This window comes from Syngnathus leptorhynchus, chromosome 1 (genome assembly GCF_054491065.1).
Source record: "Syngnathus leptorhynchus isolate UIUO chromosome 1, UIUO_Slep, whole genome shotgun sequence".
In the NCBI taxonomy this organism is placed as follows: Eukaryota; Metazoa; Chordata; class Actinopteri; order Syngnathiformes; family Syngnathidae; genus Syngnathus; species Syngnathus leptorhynchus.
The window spans coordinates 21063919-21082164 of NC_141195.1; the positions used below are offsets into that span (position 1 = coordinate 21063919).

Below are 18246 nucleotides of genomic sequence, written 5' to 3' on the forward strand. Positions count from 1 at the left end.
GTTCATTTGCACAAAAGAGGTAGAAGCGGGCGCCGTGTTCAAAATTTGTTTGCAGCGCACTTCTTTTGCGATCCGAGTAGCAAAGATGGTACCCCCAGTACAAAAAAGGTAATCCGCTTTTGTTTACAAACATTGCGATTGCATTCATCTGGGGTTTCGCTCGTGTACAAGTCATAGCAAATTATAGATTATTTTGAGAAATGGTGCACTGTTAAGAACGAATCGTGTTTCCTTTACTGTCATAATATTATCCTTCCATTCAGTTCCTGTTTCTTACTGCAAAAGACCTGAATTTACGATTGTTTGCCCCTTTATTAAGTTTCTGAATTTGGATGACAACTGTAATACAAACAGCACTTTGTGTTCTTCTTTTGGGACCTTTTTTTCCTCTCGAGATGTCAATTCCTAGTTACCTCATCAGTTCGCTCCGCCACACCTTACAACCTGCGGTCTTCTACAAGAATAATACCAAATAATAATCATCATCTTATTCCAAATGTATTTATGGTCATTACGGACTGTTTGTAACCTTCACGAGTCATCACCAAGTCAGTGATTTTTGATATCTCTACAACTTTCCCTGACTCTTTTTTTTCCTCACCAGTAATTGAGTTTTGAACCCGACAAAGGCTTCTGAAGAATTTGTAATAAGAAAAATACTGAAACATCAAATTTAACATTACGAACTGACATGATTTCTAGTGAACCATTTTAAATTCCAAGATGCTAAGGATTACTAGTTTCACTGCATGATGATTTGCATTTAAATTCTTCAAATACATTGTGTTTTCTAGTGTGGCAAGAACCCCCAACACCGTTGTCGAAAAAAGGCGTAAAACTAGGAGCTATCGACTTTCCTACCAGAGCATGACAGCACATACCTCCACGAGAACGTCACTGCGGCTCAACACCAAGAGAACGCCAAATCCTGACAATATCCTTGTGAGTAATCCCAAATTGCTTTTTGCTTGATGACAGGTCATCATTAATGGGTAATGACCACGATGTTTTTATCAGGATAAGGTGGACCCCAAACAGCTGGCCTCCCTGATGGGTACAAAATGGCAGCTGTCTTATGTCACGCCTCTCTACCGATTCCGCTATACCCAGCTGAAGAGTTACGCCAGGCAACTGTCTGCATTTATGGCTGCGGAGATGCAGAAAGGTCTGGCAGTGGAGGAGGGAAGTACACAAAGCCTCAGGGTCTCCTTCTCTGTGGTTCATGGTCTGGCTGAAACGGATGATGATGCTGAGACCATCTTAATACAGGTTTGCACAGGATTGTAGAGATAATGCTCAGCCAGATGTCAGTCAATCTATTTGGAAGATCCTTTTGGTTACGTTTCTCTTGTCTCCCATTCTAGATCTATGATAACTCCTTATTTGCTGGGCAGGATGACCATCAGAAGACAGTATGGAGAGGCTGGCTTGGTTGCGTCAATGGCAACTCTGACTACATTAAATCTCTTCCAAAAGAGTTCATGTCTCTACCACTATTTGGCAGCAGTGGGACGGAGACACTCACCGCCATGGTCAAATCCTGGTTCCAGAAGAACTTTGACTGCTGCTTTGGCTTGTTAGAGATCAATCAAACCACCTTGGAGTGGTTGGTGGCATTATGGACCAACTGCCACATGGATTCCAATATTAAGCAACTCAAAATGATTTGGACTCTTCCGTTTAAGCCGCCACTTCAGGTCACCTATGCTGTACACCCCGATGACGCTTGGGAGCTATGGCGCGGTGTAAAAGTGGATCAGGCAGACAATGTTATTGACAGAGAAGATTCCATAAACTTTATAAAGGGCCTCATGGGCCATTTTTATCGATTTTACTTGGTGGATCTGTCGGCTGGGAACCTGAGCCATGTGTCAACAGCGCTGGGCACAGCCGAAAGCAACGGCAGGATCAAGGTACCTAAATCTGAAACAAGACTTTCTCTCAGGTGTGTCTGATAAAAACTTAAGCAAACAGAGTTAATATATTTATGTGCTTTTGTTTCAGTTTTCCAACAGGAAATCCATGATCACCACTCTGACGCTGCTGACCGAGTGTGCCCTGCTCAAAATGCCCTTTTAAAGACTACACCAGATAGTTGATGACGTTGTTCAAGTCCACTAAATTCACTTGACGGGGTCTTCTCAGTCTTGGGATTAGATATTATACATTTTACTAATAAATTACATAATTGTACATTAGCAATCATTTTATTTGCTGTCCTCCCAAAGTAGAACATTTGAACATTTTCACCACAGTCGTTTGAAAGGAGAAAGGAGGCCAAGAAAGCCTATCATCCATTTTGATGAGGAATGGATAAAGGTGAGAGTACATCGATGTCGAGTTTGAATCCTCAGCGGTGAGAGTCTAACCTCCTGACTCAGAATGACACCATGTCTGTTCGTCCTTTATATACCAAGAACTTGCAACTTGCTTGTTCACAAGAATATGAACAAGCATTTGGGCCCATGCACAAATGTTTTTTTTTGTCCTAATTATGTGGTCGTTTTTGTAACTTTGCACATTGTTGTATATTCATGAGTAGCATTTATTTTTTTTATGCCAAGCATAGCTGTATTAAAGGCTAAATGTTTTTTTTTTTTTTTTTTTAAAAACATTGTTCATCATCAGTGAATACAATAAATCTTATTGCAACATCTGGTTTTAGTTGTTATCCTTACCTGGCTTTTGTACAATACACAAACGGTCATTAATTTTCTTTAATACAGAGATGAAAATCCATAATTTCATTTGTTCATCTTAAAAAAATACATTTAAAATAAGAAACCCAGCAAACCGTTACTGTTTAGATATCAATCAAACAATGAGGCAGCTCACAATTTCACACAGAAAACAATGAGGCAGTTGACAAATTCACATAGACCCATATGCTTGAGGACAGTGTACAAAAATATTAAACGTGTTACATGCAAAGAATTGAGCAAGCAAAAATACAACTAGATGTCCTATTCCAGTTTGTAATGTGTAAATAGCAAGTTTAAATTCTACAGTAAATGCATAAAAAAAATCATGCTGTCATACTCTTGTTGACAACTGCAGATGCTCAATTGTCCATTAAGATGCAATGTGATAAAGATGAAAAAAATCATATAAAATAAGTAGTACTTGTATTATTTGCACGCAGTAAACTTGTGATTGCATTGTAGCACTGTGGGTTTAACTTCTGGCCAGCACCCGTGTGAAGATTGTGTATATCGAATGTGCACGTTGGAACATGATCATCAAAAATCAAGAAGGAGCACAAAGAAATTAAAGAACAATAACAGTTGGGTCTTACGATGGGCTTTGAGGTGATCGAGGTAACATTCGCGAACTTCCATTTAATGTCTTCAGCAATGGATGAATGATTAATATTATATATTATATTGTGATTAATATGAGGGACCGCTCTGAGCCAAAAGGTTGTTCTTTTCATCCCAGTTTGGTGCTGCACACAAGTAGGCAATAAACAATGTATCATTGTTACAATGTAACACAACAAAAACATTTGGCAATCTAGGGTCAGTTTTTTTTTTTATGCATACGAGGCTAGACCAGTGCTTTTCACTTATTTTACATTATGCCCGCCAGGAGGAGGAAATGCCCCTAACTCTCCTCACTGACTATAAACGGTATGATTTGTCGAGAAAATCATAAGTACATCTCTGCATAACATTGCTTTTAACATTGTCCTAATTAAACATGTCACCCACAACCCCACCCCACCTAGGGAACCTCACCCCACCCTCTATTTGAGAAAAACTGGGCTAGGCACACATTTCGACATAAAGAAAGGTCTAAAGTATTTGAGATTCAGCCCAAAATGAGAAGTGTAATCCAGCATTTCACACACTCACAACTAAGGATTGGTGTTCACTTGAGTTATTTTTAACCCTAAATGTAAATATACAACTCACCACCACAAATCACGATCCAATGAACAAAATGATGTCCATCATGAGTTCACAATTTACAAGGAGATGTAAACAAAATGTGACAAAAATGACCTACACAGTGACCAAAAGCATAATGCAGAGGTTTCGTTCAGGAGGCCAAACCCAGGAAAAATCCTCCAACAAAGCCACTGGACAAGACGATGTTTCTCTTTATAAAATCGCTGGCCTGTATGACAAGGGAGGAAATCATGATTAAATCAGCAGAGTGGATAAAAAATCACTAATAGAAAACACCCCCCCACCCAGAAAAAAATGAGCATAAATCTAAGTGTAAAACAAATCTTATTTCTCAGTTTCACTTCATTTTTTCAAGGAGGGGGCATTATTGTAGTTCACATTAAAAGGTGGAAAAACATTTGAAACTATATCTTGGTCTCAGTTACCCCATCACAAAAGATACATTTTAATAAAGGAGGGTGTAGTACATTCAAGTGGAAGAAAACTATTTTCTAATCTACAAATCTAAATTCTATAACAAGCATGAAAGAAAGCTTTTTTTTTTTTTTTTTTTGCAGATACCTTTACCTCCTCAATGAACGTGTTGAGTTCTGGGGCTGCTTTGTTTGCTTTCTTCTTCAGGTGTTTCTTGGCTTTGTTTACATCTTTCTCCACTTTCTTCCAGTCCACCTGCACGTAGCCACTGTGATTGGCTATCTGTGTAAAAAGGGCATGCAAATTTAGGATTTGTCAGTAGAGACAGACAGCATTCCACTTTTCTAGATGTATACTGAAACACAATTCTAATCTCCATTGCTAATGTTTTATATTACATCTCTAACATAAAAGATTCTCTTTCCCTTAACATTCAAATCTCGCATATGCATATTTAAAAAGGTGTACGTCTTGCCTGTAAAAGGAGGAATCCTCCCCCGACAGCAGTGGCCGCCACTTTCCCCACTCTCTGGAAGACATAACCGGCACACCTGCATGCATTGAATGGGGGACAGAAAAAGGATGAATGGAAATATTAAATATTCTATGGAAGTCCACTGAACCAAATGTATGGCGTTTACCATCCTGTGAGCCCTCCCATCATGAGCTGGGTTGTCACCGAGTACTTCTCAGCTAGCGGCCCAGAGTTGTTTCCAAACACCCTGCTCCACCACTGATGCCGCCGAGCATATTCTGTCAGATCCACCACCTCGTACACCTCTTCATCACTCTCTGGTTCTTCCTGCCCTGTAGAGACGAGTTGAAAAAAATGATCCAATTCATAGAGGAAAAAAATACAAGTGCATGTTGACCTGGATTCTTTATTAGCAAGACATTATAAGGAATGGCTAGATGAACTGAAGCACTCAGCTGTTAAGACACCTTTCTATATAGAATCTCCAAAATAGCTGTCATTGTTACGTCATATTGATGAGAGGACATGGGGCAGTATTTTTGAGCAATCTATCGGCAAATTCTCCCGCAAATACTTCAATAACAATTATGCATTAAATCGCGTCATACAAAGGGAGGACATGCTCACAATGTATCAAATTATTTGACGCAAACCCGTCGGTAATTCATACATTAATAAGTCCGCACCTTCCCTCTGCTCCACGGTCGCCATTTTGAAGGGGCTGGAGAATTTAACAGGATGTTGACAAAATAAGCCGCGCCCACGCGATGATGCTGTGTCCACGGTCGTTTATATGTCAGTGGCCGTGCCACGTCGCTCAGCAACCTTTATTATTAAAATATTGCAACCATTGCTTCTTGCCGGGAGAACATTCCGGGCTTGTGGAACCATATTTGAACATTCAAACATAAGTTACATTGCATGAAAGTCGTGGCTAGAATCCAATATTTACAGGTACCTACCAAGCTATCTTTACTTTGCAAAGAAAAGTGTCGTAAAATCAGTTCTGATCAGGTTTCAGTGTGCAGACTGGTTTGCAAAAAAGATGATGTACAGTGTATTATTGAAGACGAGAGGCAATGGCAGAGAAGTCATATGGTGGGATGCACGCATGTTGATTGGCTAAAACACAAGGTGAGGGCGTGGCCACAACGGCGCGTGGGTTTGCTTCGTTGACACAATTAAAACAACTTTATCTTCTCAGCCGAAACGCGTTTAATTGAGGAATACTTACACATTGGATTATGTGTTCATGTAGTCGCAATTGAGCCACGGTATGATCTCGCTTTGGGAAGAAAAATGTGACGTTGAAGATCAGCTCGCGGAGCGCTGCTTGTCCCCCGGAAAGGATTTACTACATCGAATTGCATCTTTTCAGGCTGGGAAAAGTTTTTGATCGTTTGCTTTTCTTCGCTTCCGTCTGTTTGATTCGGTGGAGTAAGCCGATCGCCTGTGCGTTGGGATTTTCCATGCAATCGTGCAGTGTGTCTGTCGCTGTTGCTGCCTGCGCTGCTGTTCGGAGTCTCGGCTCAGCTTCTGATGGTGGTGGTGATGAGGAAAAGAAAATGGCGGCGGGAAAAGCGAGTGAAACAGAGGAGGACTTTCCGACACTGACAGCCCAGGAAAGGGACAGTTTGGCCGGGATTGACAGGTGGGAATAGTGGGAGCGTACCCTCACACGTAACGTGAATTCTAAGGGCTATCTTGATCTGCATGTCTACATTTCAACCGAGGCGCTCCGCAACTAACGCCGAGCCACCTTATGTTGTCTTTTTGCTTGCAGCTCACTATTTGGATTTCAGAAGCTTCATGAAGATGGCGCCAGAACGAAGGCCCTGTTAATGAAGGTAGCAAATCGAAAGTAGATACTATATACAACTAAACGTGCACTCGAGCCTGCTGGGATCACTCGGCTCGACCAGTCAAGTAAAATGCACAGCAGGGAATCGGCCCCCAAAGCTATCCTGCTTGCAAGCGGCCCTCCTGCATAAAAAAAAGCAGTTAGCCTATGTGTTAGCATGCTAGCTTGATAGTTAGCTCCCCTCATCCGGTGATCAGCGACCCTGCACCTGCGTCTTTTTCTGCTGCGGCTCGGTCGTTTATAAGTACCCCAACGTGTAGTTTACAACACTCCGCTGTCATGAAGTTGTTAATTCGTGTTTGTGTTGCGAACTACGGAGTGCTATGTTGCAGGCAAATATCGGCCGTTCCGCTCAGCGTGTCAGTGGACCTGCTCCGCTGTGACTGACGTTCTCGTAGCACCACAACACAACCTCGTCACGGTTTTATCCTGCACGCGACCGTTATTATTTTTCCGTCACTGCATGGAAAGAAGTTGCATGTGATTATTGGGTGGTGTCCCGTCAAATTTAAACCCAAAACAACACCGTGTGCGGAACCTGATCTGTTTGCATAGATGCAAGATCACGAAAACAATACGAGCAGTCTTCAAATATAGGTGCATAAAATGCTCGTTTTCGATTGACTGCTGCGACGGGAGTTTAAATGCTCAATTGTTCTCGTGGACGCACGTTGTGACTTATGTGGTCAGGTTCGACGTTTCACATAACGTTTATAAATGGCTGTCCAAGATGGCGGGGACATGGCAGACTGGTGATGGAACTCTTTTGATGTGTCGGGTCGCGTGGATTTTTCTGCGTTGAAGGCGTGTGTTTGCTGGGGCTGTCTCGCACGTTAGGATTTATAATAAAGTGTATTCAAGTTTAAGGCTTCCTATTTATTACGTTGTGTTTGCAGCAGTAAAGCTTCGTTTGAAAAATGATCGGTCTATTCACACCCAACACACAAAGCCCAGAAATAATTTATTGAGACTGGTAATTGAATTGTGCTTAAGTATACAATTGTGAGATGCTCTGACTTGTAAGGAGCTGTCCACCCATCTTCTCGCTAGGTGGTGCAGGATACCAGGAGGGGCTATGACTGCTTAAGTCGTCACATAGAGCAGCACACAGGTCAGCAGCCGGCACCAGGCTTGTCAGGGAATACAGTCAACAGCCCCTGGGATGAATACACTAGTTTGTGCAAAACTCTTGGGTTTATGGTTGCTGCTAAGTTAGAGCCAGGGCCAGCGATGAAGCAGGTGCACACCTCATGCCTGAGGGGATGTTATGATTTGTTCAGCTCCTGCCTGTCACTTGCAAATTTGTGATGGCACACGTCATTCAGAACAAGGCTCCATTTTATACTACCGGTTTAAGTGGCCAGTTCCGTTTAGCGCTTTTAAACCGAACTCCTGCCTATCTGCACGGCATCATGTGAAACCTATATGCTCTATTTGCTGAAATCTCACATATACTGTACATATTTTATTTTTTCTGCATTACCCCAAAATATCACAAGTTGGTGCCAAAACCTGGCTAATAGGAATAAAGAAATTGGTGCCAAGAAAATATGGTGCGCTAGCTTGGTTGAGAAACTTCAGCTACATCCACATATTTCATAAATTTGGTTATTTTTTTGTGCTCATTCACGTTACAAAAACAAAGGTCAATTCTAATGTGAACGGAATGCATGATGCGACACGTGCACCAAACACGGTGCCATATGGCACTGTATTTATACAAGTAAATGTTAGCGATGTGCTGAAAAATTCCAACCCAAAATTAACCTTTGTAAGCTTAAGCTTTTCAGTTTTGTTCCAAAATGCATGTCACCAAAAGAACACGGCCGACTAAAATACTGGGCTAGGGCCCCCAATTTGTCGACTAATCCCGAAGATGTTGACTATTGTAGCACCAGCTCAGTGGCCTAGTAGTAGTTTGTCCGCCCCGAGACTGGAAGGTTGTGGGTTCAAACCCCGGCCGGGTCAAGTCACAGTACATCACCTGCTTCTCACGCTGGCTCTTTACCTTCTCAGTGATGCGTATGCGTAGTGGTGGTAATACAGGTCATTCGTGATGTAAACAGAAGTATGTAGGATAGTTCACTGACATGGCTAACCCGTTTTAGCAACAGAGAACGTCTGGGTGTATTTTATAGCAAATCAATAGCTAATACAATGCAAAGTTCCCTTTCATGGCAGCATGGTGTTACTAAACGAGCATTTTAAAAAAAAAACTGCAAAAAAAATTCTAAAAAAAAAAAAATCTAAATACTTTGGTTGAAGTATTCGTCCTGTCATCCTAAAATGCAGTTTGGTTGTGCACGTCATAATTCCGAGGAGCACTTGAATGCAGCATAATTTCACACCCGAGTTGATGGAAATGGAGCAGCAGCCCCAGCCTCATTTGGGTCGGCCGTGTGGAGACATTTTGGATTTCTGATTGGTCGCGTTGTGACCCGAACGCAAGTTGTCATTTGTGTCCAATGAAACTGTCTGTGGAAGAGAACGGTAACACGTCAAACATGAGGAGATATCACCCCGGCACCCAGCCTTGAGAGTAAAACTTGGTCCGAAATCAGAGCGAGCAAATCAATAATTAATGCCAGCCAATTTCCCCATTTAGCTAAGTTGGCTAAACGCTATCTTGGAGTCCCAGCAACATCTTTTGCTCGTGAAACAGTTTTTTCTTCTGCAGTGGACATTGTAATAACACCACAGAGATCCGGCCTCTCACCTGCGAATATAGACTGGTCTTTAAAGAACTGATTTTTATTCATCCATTTTTTTACCTCAAACCAGTATTAGATTTTGATTTTATTTTAGACAATATAAACTGGTCTTTAAACAGTTAATTTTTATTCATCCTTTTACTACCCGAGACCAGTCTAAGAGGGTTTCCATTTATATTTTATTTATTTAAACAATGTTGGCTGCCCTTAACAGTTTCATTTATTTTTTATGGCAAAGACTGATCATAAAACAAATGTTTATTTTCGTATTTTTGGTTGATTAAGGTTAATTAGAAGTATCTTTTTGTTGAGGACTGCTCTAAAGAGATGTTATAAGATACATGTATATAATTGAGTCATGTACATGTTCTTAATAGTGCAATAAAACCAAAACATTTCACCTGGAGCTTTTCAACAACTAGAAATAAAAGGCTTTTTTATATTTTCAATATTTAAACCGAACCAAAGTTTGAACCGAACCATCACTTTAAATCCAAAACTTGAACCAAACCGTGGGTATGGTGAACCGTTACACCCCTGAAGCCTGGTGTGCAAAGCTGGCCCGTACATTTCCGTATCCAACAAAGGAACTGGGGATCTAGATATCCATATTCGTAAGATCAGCTAAGCATAAATCCGCCGCTAAAGAAGAAAGCTCCTCAAGTAAATTAAAACTTTTCGTCAATAAAACAGATGCTGCTGAAGGCGGCTTTGCATTTCACACTGTTAAACATCACAATGGCTACAGATCCATGGACTCCACTTCTGGCGGTTGCACTGTTTTGTTTTACAGTGAGAGGCAAAAAGCAGTTAACAGTTTAATTTCTATTGTTAAAGTGCTCTCCTCTGCTATATAATTGTTGTCAGTATTGCACTGATTTTATAGTCTATTTTTATTCTATTATTGTTGCACTGTTCTGTGAGAAGGGAAACAGTTTATATCTGCTTCAATACTCATGTCTGGCGCCACATTTTGTATGCTTGTTTGCAGTTTTGCATGGATAATTCAAATGTTGTTATAAATATATTTTTAAAGTTGCACACAAAGTTGAAAAAAAAAGTGACCAACTAATATTCATTCTTATTGTCCTCATTTTTGATCAACCTAATCTGGTCACACTAGCCTAATTTACAGTACTAAAAAAGGTGCATACAACATTTTGAATGTGAAGGTCAAATTTTGCATACTTGAGAAGCAAAACAAATGTTTTGGGTAAAAGTTTAGTAACAACAAAATTACAAACCAAAACACATACCGTATTTTCTGCACCATAAGATGCTTGGGGTTATAAGGCATAGACTCAATTCCTGGCGGCTGTCAATTCTGTACTTACTCTACTCAAAGGTTGCACCACATTTTAGGGTGCATGTATGCCATGACTTACGGTAAACAAAGAAAAATGAAACGGAAAAAAGGTGAATTTGGTTTTACTTTATTCTACTATAGAACCATGTACTCTACTGTATTCACATTATTGTTAATCAGTATTCATATACAAATTCATCAAAGTCTTCTGTATCCAATTTAAACAGTTGGGCAAGTTCGCTATTAAACATCACAAGTTCCCTCTTGCCATTCTCTCGTCATTGTCGCGTTATTTTTCGGCAATGATCCCAGCTTTCCAGAAAGCTTGAGTTGTGCCTCGTAGGCTTGTCGCTCTGTCGATGCCATTTTAGAGGGTCCTAATGCTGTTTGCTTTGCACAAAATGATTTATTTATTAATTGCGGCGGAAGTATGTACTCTATGTCAAAGTCAAAGTCCGCTTTATTGTCAAGTCAAGTTTATTTGTATAGCCCTAAATCACAAGCAGTCTCAAAGGGCTTCACATACACAATCAATTGACAATTATTCTCAAAGCATCCCCTGATCTTGAGCTCTGTACAGTCCTCTGATTGGTTTATCGCCCCGATCTACGTAAAACGTTGCAAGATGAGTGTACTATCATCTTATTTGTCTTTGTTATTGATTTGTATATAACTTAAAGCTAGACATTTTAAATCACTACGATCCAAGCAAAGTGCATGACGTCATTGACGTATGTATACATATGTTCCCCTTAGGCTGTCCGCTGCTACGATTCACTTATCCTCAAGGCGGAGGGAAAAGTGGAGCCTGAGGTGTTTTGCCAACTAGGCCACTTCAACCTCCTCTTGGAGGACTACCCAAAAGGTGAATTTACACTGAGGAGTCTCCTTTTATTGATTCTTTTAAATCATCTGCTTCCTATACTGTGTTCGATTCATGTAATATGTAATCTCCCAATTACAGCATTATCGGCATACCAGAGGTACTACAGTTTACAGTCAGACTACTGGAAGGTAAGCCAGCCACAGCCATGCTTACATGGTTAACGCGACAGTATGATGATGAAGAGGAGGATGGACTTCATTCTGTTTTATGCATCTGAATAAGTCTTCTCATTGCACTCAGAATGCTGCCTTTCTGTATGGTCTGGGAATGGTCTACTTCCACTACAACGCCTTTCAGTGGTGAGTTTTTATATATATATATATATATATATAGTAGCTCATGTGTTTGCAACGTGAAAAAGATTTCCCCCGAAACGACTATGTGTCGCAAGAAGTTTTGAAGAATTGGCTCTGTAAAAATTGAAGGATTTTTTTGTGTGCGTGCGTGTGTGTGAAATAATGATCTTTTTGTGGAATCATTTTGAGTCATCGCCTATAAAAAAATTTCGGCAAGATCTAATAGCTGAAATATGTGCCACCATTAACTGAATATGTATAATTAAAGAGGAAATCAACCCCAAAAAATGCTTGACGATAATGTTTTATGTGCCCTCACTAGTCTAAACTCAGCATTCTGATTATTATTGTGTTCATGGAATACGAGTTAAGCAGTAAAATTATTTTTGGGAGAAATGCAAATGAATTTTCACATGAAGCAAGAGAAGTATTGACTTTGAGACAGACCAAAATACAGCTTCACTGTAGACCAGGGATTGTCAACCGGTAGTCCGCGGCCCTCTCGTGGTCCGTTGGTCGGATTTCAGTTCTTAAGAAAGTTAATTTTTTACCTTAGCTGTCACGTTCTTATAAACTTTTTTACCTTCACCAGGGCGATCAAAGCATTCCAGGAAGTGCTGTACATAGATCCAGGATTTTTCCGAGCCAAGGAGATCCACCTTCGACTGGGTCTCATGTTTAAAATCAACACAGACTACGAGTCAAGCCTAAAGGTAGGCCCAACGTCAAATTTGCAAAGTGAATGAGTGTAGTCAACTGAAGTGCCTTTTCTAATTTCTATCCCGCCTTTCTCTCACAGCATTTTCAGCTAGCTTTGATTGACTCCAATCCCTGCACTTTGTCCAAAGCTGAAAGTAAGTTCAGAACTCATTGTTTGATTATTCAAAATGGTCTCCCAGTGATTAATGGGTGTTTGTTCGAAACATAGCGGGGCTGAGAAAATATTTTATATTTTATAAAATGCTCGAGGGGCTAGCCCCGCCTTCCCTGTCTTAAGTAAATACTTATTTAGTAGAATATTTGTAGACTTCATGATGCTTCCTCATTTCCCTTACCTGCTACTCTGCTACCTTGGAGGCTGCCACATCCATTTTTGCCCAGCTTGTGTATGTGTGTGGAGGTGGGATTGAGTGTGTGTGCGTTTGAGTGTGCGTTTGAGTGTGCGTTTGAGTGTGTGTGTGTGTGTGTGTGTGTGTGTGTGTGTGTATGCATCTCATTCCTCTTCTCACACGCACACACAACAAGGGCAGCCCCCAACCTTCTTCCCTCCTCTCTCTTCTCTCCCTCCCTCACTCACTCTATCTGCTGAGAGTCACTCAGGCAGTTTAGATCAGACACTGCGGCGTTGCGCACACAAGAAGGTGCTGCCGGGTTGACCGCCACCCTTCTGCTCAGTTAGATTGTGGACAGTCGACCTTGGAATTCCAGTAATTGCACAGCTTTGCCAAATATGCCAGGACAAGGAGGAAGCGGAGCACTACTTCTGAAATTCTCTTGAGTCCTGAATCACCTAACTTTTTTTTTTTTTTTTCCCCCCTCTTGCAGTTCAGTTCCACATTGCTCATTTATATGAGATTCAGGTAAGTGTTTTGCTTGAGCCATTGTCCTCTCCAAAGGACGCAATTATTGTTTTATTGGCAGTTATTTTGAATTCATGTAAAGAGCTGCCACATATTGATGCAGTGTTACTAGATAGCTTTTGTTTTTATATTAAATGGTACCCTACTAGTCACATAAACCTTTATTTTCTATTCTTTCAGCCAAGTGCTGACAAATGAAGGGGGGGGGGCATGAGTGGGAAGCAAAGGCGAGAGGGAATAGGAAATTATTCTTAGCCGATCGGCGGGGTTGCCACGGAAACGGCAGTCTGTCTCCCCCTTTTTTGTATGCCGATGGTGTCTCTCTGTAGAGAGGTAATGTCACTTTGGCTGGCTCTTAAAGAGTGTCACTAATACACCTTGTGCTATGTCAGCACAAGCGCCAGCTTTATGGTGCATTTTAGTGGTGTACTGGGGTGAACAGGATGTTTTAGCAATGCTTCAGAAGGAAAACAGGGGTACTGGGGTGTGCAGGTTAATGTTTCTTCTCAAGACCTCTTCACTGCTCCTCCCATCCAGAAGAGATATCGGGCTGCCAAGGAGGCTTATGAAAGCCTCCTGCAGACAGAGGATCTTCCTGCACAGGTGAAAGCCACTACCCTGCAACAGCTTGGTAAGACCCCCCCCCCCCTTAATGTGCAGCATTACAATCTGAGGTACACAGTCACTAATACCTTTGTTACCACAGGCTGGATGCATCACACAGTGGAGCAGCTCGGGGACAAAGCCAGTAGAGATAGTTATGCTATCCAGTGTTTGCAGAAATCTCTGGAGGCAGATCCCAACTCTGGACAGTCATGGTACTTCCTGGGCAGGTAGGTGGCACTCCTGTGTTATACTAGATTTTGTAAACCGAAGAAAATGAATGTTGCCCAACTGTTGCATTACATCCACCAAGAATGCTAGTTTGTTTTGTTTGTTTATTCATTTATTAATTAATTTATTTATTTAAACTGAGCTGGATTACCTGGAATTTGTGGGGAGAGGGGATTTAGGTACACAATGCCTCACAGCCTGTGTCTCCTGCAGGTGCTACTCTAGTATTGGAAAGGTTCAGGATGCCTTCATCTCCTATCGGCAATCCATCGATAAATCTGAGGCCAGCGCAGATACCTGGTGCTCTATAGGGTAAAAGCTTATTTCTCAATTGTCACATTGAAAACATATCGTGTATATTGTCTTCATCATAATTGTACGTTGAAATTGGGAACTCTGAACCCCTCCGCACACTTTGTTCTGTACTGTGTCATGGAACAGAGTGCTGTATCAGCAGCAGAACCAGCCCATGGATGCGCTGCAGGCCTACATTTGTGCTGTGCAGCTGGACCACAGCCATGCCGCCGCCTGGATGGACCTGGGCACGCTGTACGAGTCGTGCAACCAGCCGCATGACGCCATCAAGTGCTACATCAACGCCACACGCAGCAAGGCATGCACCAATGCCACCATGTTGACCCACCGAATAAAATGCCTGCAGGTGAGTGGAGAGAAAGATGTGCAGCAATTCATAGTGACGGTGCATTTCAACCACATGTGCTCCAAAAATTCATACAGCAATACTGCTGACTCGTCAGGTTTATATAATGTAAAACCCATCTGTAATACTGGCAGAATTTCTTTTTTTGAACACACAATTTTTGACACATTGCCAAAAAATAAGGAAAACAGTTAAGTGTCACAGAAAATCCATGCAGTGTAAGATGTAACACAACTGCATTACTATGAAGAGCCATGTACTTTCAAGGCGAATCTAATCAAACAGCTGGCATGTCGTCATCTGGGTCCCGGGAGTCGCCGTGTCATGCCACTCCTAAAATTGCTTTCACTTTTCTTGAAAGGAGTGTCATGTCTACCCTGCGCATGTGTCACAGTCCCATTAGTTTGTGTCAAGATGGCACAGAGACTGCTTGCCCTCAAGGGTCATATTTGGGATTGTGGTTACTGAGAGTCAAGGAGATGCTACCTCCCCATTTTAACCACACATGGCCATAAAGCTCCAAAACCTCCCCTTCACTTGTGTTGTAACCTGCTTGTATCATTGCTGATATTATTTTTTTATTATTTTTTTTATTTTTATTTTGAGTTCATCACTTTTATTTTATTTGTTTAATTTTAGCAAGAAATCCTTTTGTGTTTTTCTTTCTTTTGTTTGTTTTTTTTTGTTTGTTTTGTTTTTCACATCGTTTTCCATTCCCCTAGGCTCAGTTGAGTAACCCCCAGCTCAGTAGCCCACAGAGTAAAACTAAAATGCTCCCTCTTATTGAGGAGGCATGGAGTCTACCAATCCCGGCTGAGCTCACCTCTAGGCAGGGAGGCCTGAGCAGTGCGCCACAGCAGGTGAGAGACCAGATGCCTCCCCTTTGACCTGAGACGCTCAAAACACATAATCCTAATGTACACGCACGCCGTCATGCCTGTCAGCACATGCACTGTTGTGCACACGGTTGGGTAACACTTGTTCTTGAGCTCCACCACCCACAAAGATCTATACACCTGAAAATCTTTTATCCCTGCCACTGCTGGCCTCTTTCAAAACCGTTTTGGGATAGCACCTCCAAATGTAATGTGGAGGTCACGGCTGGTTCACAGCGCCTGTTGTTTAGATGGTGAGGGAGTCTAGCCAAGTGTTACTCAGCCTCCCACCCCCTTTCTCTCCAGTAGTCGATCGGTTCCATCCATCTCTTGCCGCCAAAATTGAACACTAATCTTCCCACTCCCTCACCTCACCACCCGAACAAGATATAGGTGGAAAACATGTTGGTCGACAAATTGCTCCTGATCATTTGCACAGTGCGACTGATTAAAAGTCAAGCGGCTGCTATCATGATTCTCACACGCATTTGATCTTGTGACAAGGTTGTGATTGGTTCAGCCTCCAACCTCCAGTCTTTTTCCACTATAAGGGCCCCTCATACTCTACTGCCGCTTAACTGTTTCACAATAGGAACTTCTAGTATTTGATTACGCGTTTTTTTGGACTGCGCTTTGATGTGTTATTGACCTAAGGTCTTTTTACTGGGTCTGAAGGATCCCCATATATCAATTTACAATGTTCATAAAGTGTGTGTTTCATGTTTCAGAATCTGAAGGGAGAATAATGTAACAATTCTGGTGATGACATAATGGGGATTTACACTAGTCCTCTTTTATAGGGCAGCTGTACCTATGGTACTGTTTAATGCATTCATTGAACTCTATGCACACACACATTAATTCTGTTTTTGGGGTGCTAATGTACACATATTAGCGGGTTAAGGTCAAAATTTTTATTTGACAAATCCATTGACATGACCGTTACTTCCACATTTCAGTAATCCGATCCAAATGTCGTCACATGGACTTTGTTACTTTCTACCCTCAATCAAACACATTCATGTCACTCACCGCAGCAATTAAGCAGCCGCATTTCCCTCCTTGCTCCAAGTGCGATTTTTTTTCTTTCTGCACCTATGAGTTTTGCCATGATTGTTTTCTCCTGGTTATGTATTTCTAGTGTTTTGAAAATCAGCCAAAGCTTGCACAATTATTCAAGTTGGGCTCGCTAGAGTACTTCCTCTTGGCAACCTGTTGGTAACCCGATCACGGTTCACATCACACAATATCTTGTTAGAAAATAGGTTATTAAAAACCTTATTTAATTTGTTTTGCATAGGTGTGAATGATTTTTAAAAACTTGAATACTGACAATATTATGATTTTCAAAGGGTTATTGACTGAATGTTAATGTAGTCTGAGGGCATGAAAGTCTTTGAAGTACACTTGCGATCTGCTTAAATTGCATCAAATTGGTGTGAATAATGCATAACCTTAAGACATTCTACCATTATTCAAATAACGCAATCATCTAAGGAGCCATATCCAACCCAAAGAGCCATTCAGCTTCACAGTACTTATCGTTCATGTACACCACTCAACCGCTCAATTTTGGGCTTTATCGAGATAACAAAGTGTTTGTACAGATTGAACATTAACCGAATAGAAAAACTATTAATTTTATTGTATGGGCTACTGAAACCAAATAGAGGTACAAATAAAAACAAAATACAACCAGTAACAAAATAGTAATAATATACAAACACGCGGACTAAATTGTTGGTACCCCTCGGTAATGAAAGAAAAACCCACAATGCTCAGAGAAACCACTTGAATCTGATAAAATAATCAATTTTCCATCTGCGGCCACATCTTGGGAGATTTTTCTACAGTCTCATGGATGGGCAGTGTAGCTCAGTGGTCGAGTGTTTGTCTCCCAACTTCCAGGTTGTAGGTTCAAACCTCATCCCTGGTGACTATGTAGAAGTGTCCTTGAGCAAGGCAATGAACCCTGAATTGCTCCCAGTGGTGCCTGCCCCCTCTGGCAGAATACCTTATTTTTTTGCACAATGACAAAGTCATATACAGTAATCCCTCCTACTTCGCGGGGGTTACGTTCCAGACCCACCCGCGAAATGGGAATTTCCGCGAAATAGAAACTAGATTTTTTTGAAGTATGAGCCATAATTTTAACACTTCAGAACACTTAAACTGCTTTCTAAAACAGGATATTCTATTTTTATCGCTGACATCAACCAGCTCGCTGCTAGGGGACTTTCATATCAATGGACTGTGCGCTCCGCATTCATGACTTAGCGACGAGACTAACAGTGTATCGCTATGTCCAGATGAAGGCCACCGCCGGTGGAGAGAACGCCCTGAAGTCACATGTGACGATAAAGTATACTGTACTGACTCTTTAATTTATTCATTTCAAAACAAGAAAACGACTTTTAAACGTAAGCTATCATTATT

The 18246-nt window shown here is 41.3% G+C and overlaps 3 protein-coding genes across 7 annotated transcripts in view; 2 read left to right on the plus strand and 1 right to left on the minus strand.

The window, feature by feature from the left end:
- On the plus strand, nucleotides 1–2652 carry cenpl (centromere protein L). Its single transcript, XM_085922026.1, has 5 exons — nucleotides 1–108; nucleotides 795–942; nucleotides 1018–1269; nucleotides 1365–1913; nucleotides 2005–2652. Exons 1-5 carry the CDS (start codon nucleotides 86–88, stop codon nucleotides 2077–2079), a joined length of 1047 nt encoding a protein of 348 aa, XP_085778152.1. The 5' UTR covers nucleotides 1–85; the 3' UTR covers nucleotides 2080–2652.
- Nucleotides 1786–7195, minus strand: LOC147062650 (FUN14 domain-containing protein 1). 4 transcript variants are annotated; one of them, XM_085922394.1, is made up of 6 exons: nucleotides 6870–7195; nucleotides 6035–6783; nucleotides 4967–5132; nucleotides 4801–4876; nucleotides 4473–4607; nucleotides 1786–4119 (listed from the first exon to the last, which is right to left on the minus strand). In XM_085922394.1, the coding sequence occupies exons 2-6, from the start codon at nucleotides 6036–6038 to the stop codon at nucleotides 4042–4044; spliced, it is 459 nt and encodes a 152-aa protein (XP_085778520.1). In that variant the 5' UTR covers nucleotides 6039–6783; nucleotides 6870–7195; the 3' UTR covers nucleotides 1786–4041. The 4 variants fall into 4 exon arrangements, with proteins under 4 accessions (XP_085778520.1, XP_085778435.1, XP_085778270.1 ...); XM_085922309.1 differs by having other exon boundaries at nucleotides 6035–7195; XM_085922144.1 differs by lacking the exons at nucleotides 6035–6783; nucleotides 6870–7195 and adding an exon at nucleotides 5487–5691 and having other exon boundaries at nucleotides 1787–4119.
- The window catches only part of LOC147062651 (lysine-specific demethylase 6A-like), a 22167-nt gene continuing 9863 nt past the window's right edge, over nucleotides 5943–18246 (plus strand). The window contains exons 1-13 of one of the 2 annotated variants that reach the window (XM_085921810.1): nucleotides 5943–6451; nucleotides 6584–6647; nucleotides 11435–11543; nucleotides 11643–11692; nucleotides 11805–11863; nucleotides 12453–12573; nucleotides 12660–12714; nucleotides 13406–13440; nucleotides 13978–14071; nucleotides 14147–14273; nucleotides 14488–14586; nucleotides 14716–14935; nucleotides 15658–15795. In XM_085921810.1, coding sequence (XP_085777936.1) covers nucleotides 6270–6451; nucleotides 6584–6647; nucleotides 11435–11543; nucleotides 11643–11692; nucleotides 11805–11863; nucleotides 12453–12573; nucleotides 12660–12714; nucleotides 13406–13440; nucleotides 13978–14071; nucleotides 14147–14273; nucleotides 14488–14586; nucleotides 14716–14935; nucleotides 15658–15795 — 1353 coding nt within the window. In that variant the 5' untranslated portion in view covers nucleotides 5943–6269. The remainder of the gene's footprint in view (nucleotides 6452–6583; nucleotides 6648–11434; nucleotides 11544–11642; nucleotides 11693–11804; nucleotides 11864–12452; nucleotides 12574–12659; nucleotides 12715–13405; nucleotides 13441–13977; nucleotides 14072–14146; nucleotides 14274–14487; nucleotides 14587–14715; nucleotides 14936–15657; nucleotides 15796–18246) is intronic. The other variant, XM_085921899.1, reaches the window with a different exon arrangement.

Bases quoted from the DNA above. Each gene is read 5' to 3' on its own strand.
- cenpl (XM_085922026.1), top strand. From the start codon at position 86: ATGGTACCCCCAGTACAAAAAAG. The intron at 943-1,017 runs GTGAGTAATCCC...TGTTTTTATCAG, and splicing joins CAAATCCTGACAATATCCTT to GATAAGGTGGACCCCAAACA. The intron at 1,914-2,004 runs GTACCTAAATCT...CTTTTGTTTCAG, and splicing joins AAAGCAACGGCAGGATCAAG to TTTTCCAACAGGAAATCCAT.
- LOC147062650 (XM_085922144.1), bottom strand. From the start codon at position 5,511: ATGGCGACCGTGGAGCAGAGGGAAG. The intron at 5,133-5,486 runs GTGCGGACTTAT...TCGTCTCTACAG, and splicing joins GACCGTGGAGCAGAGGGAAG to GGCAGGAAGAACCAGAGAGT. The intron at 4,120-4,472 runs GTATCTGCAAAA...CTTGTCATACAG, and splicing joins CGTTCATTGAGGAGGTAAAG to GCCAGCGATTTTATAAAGAG.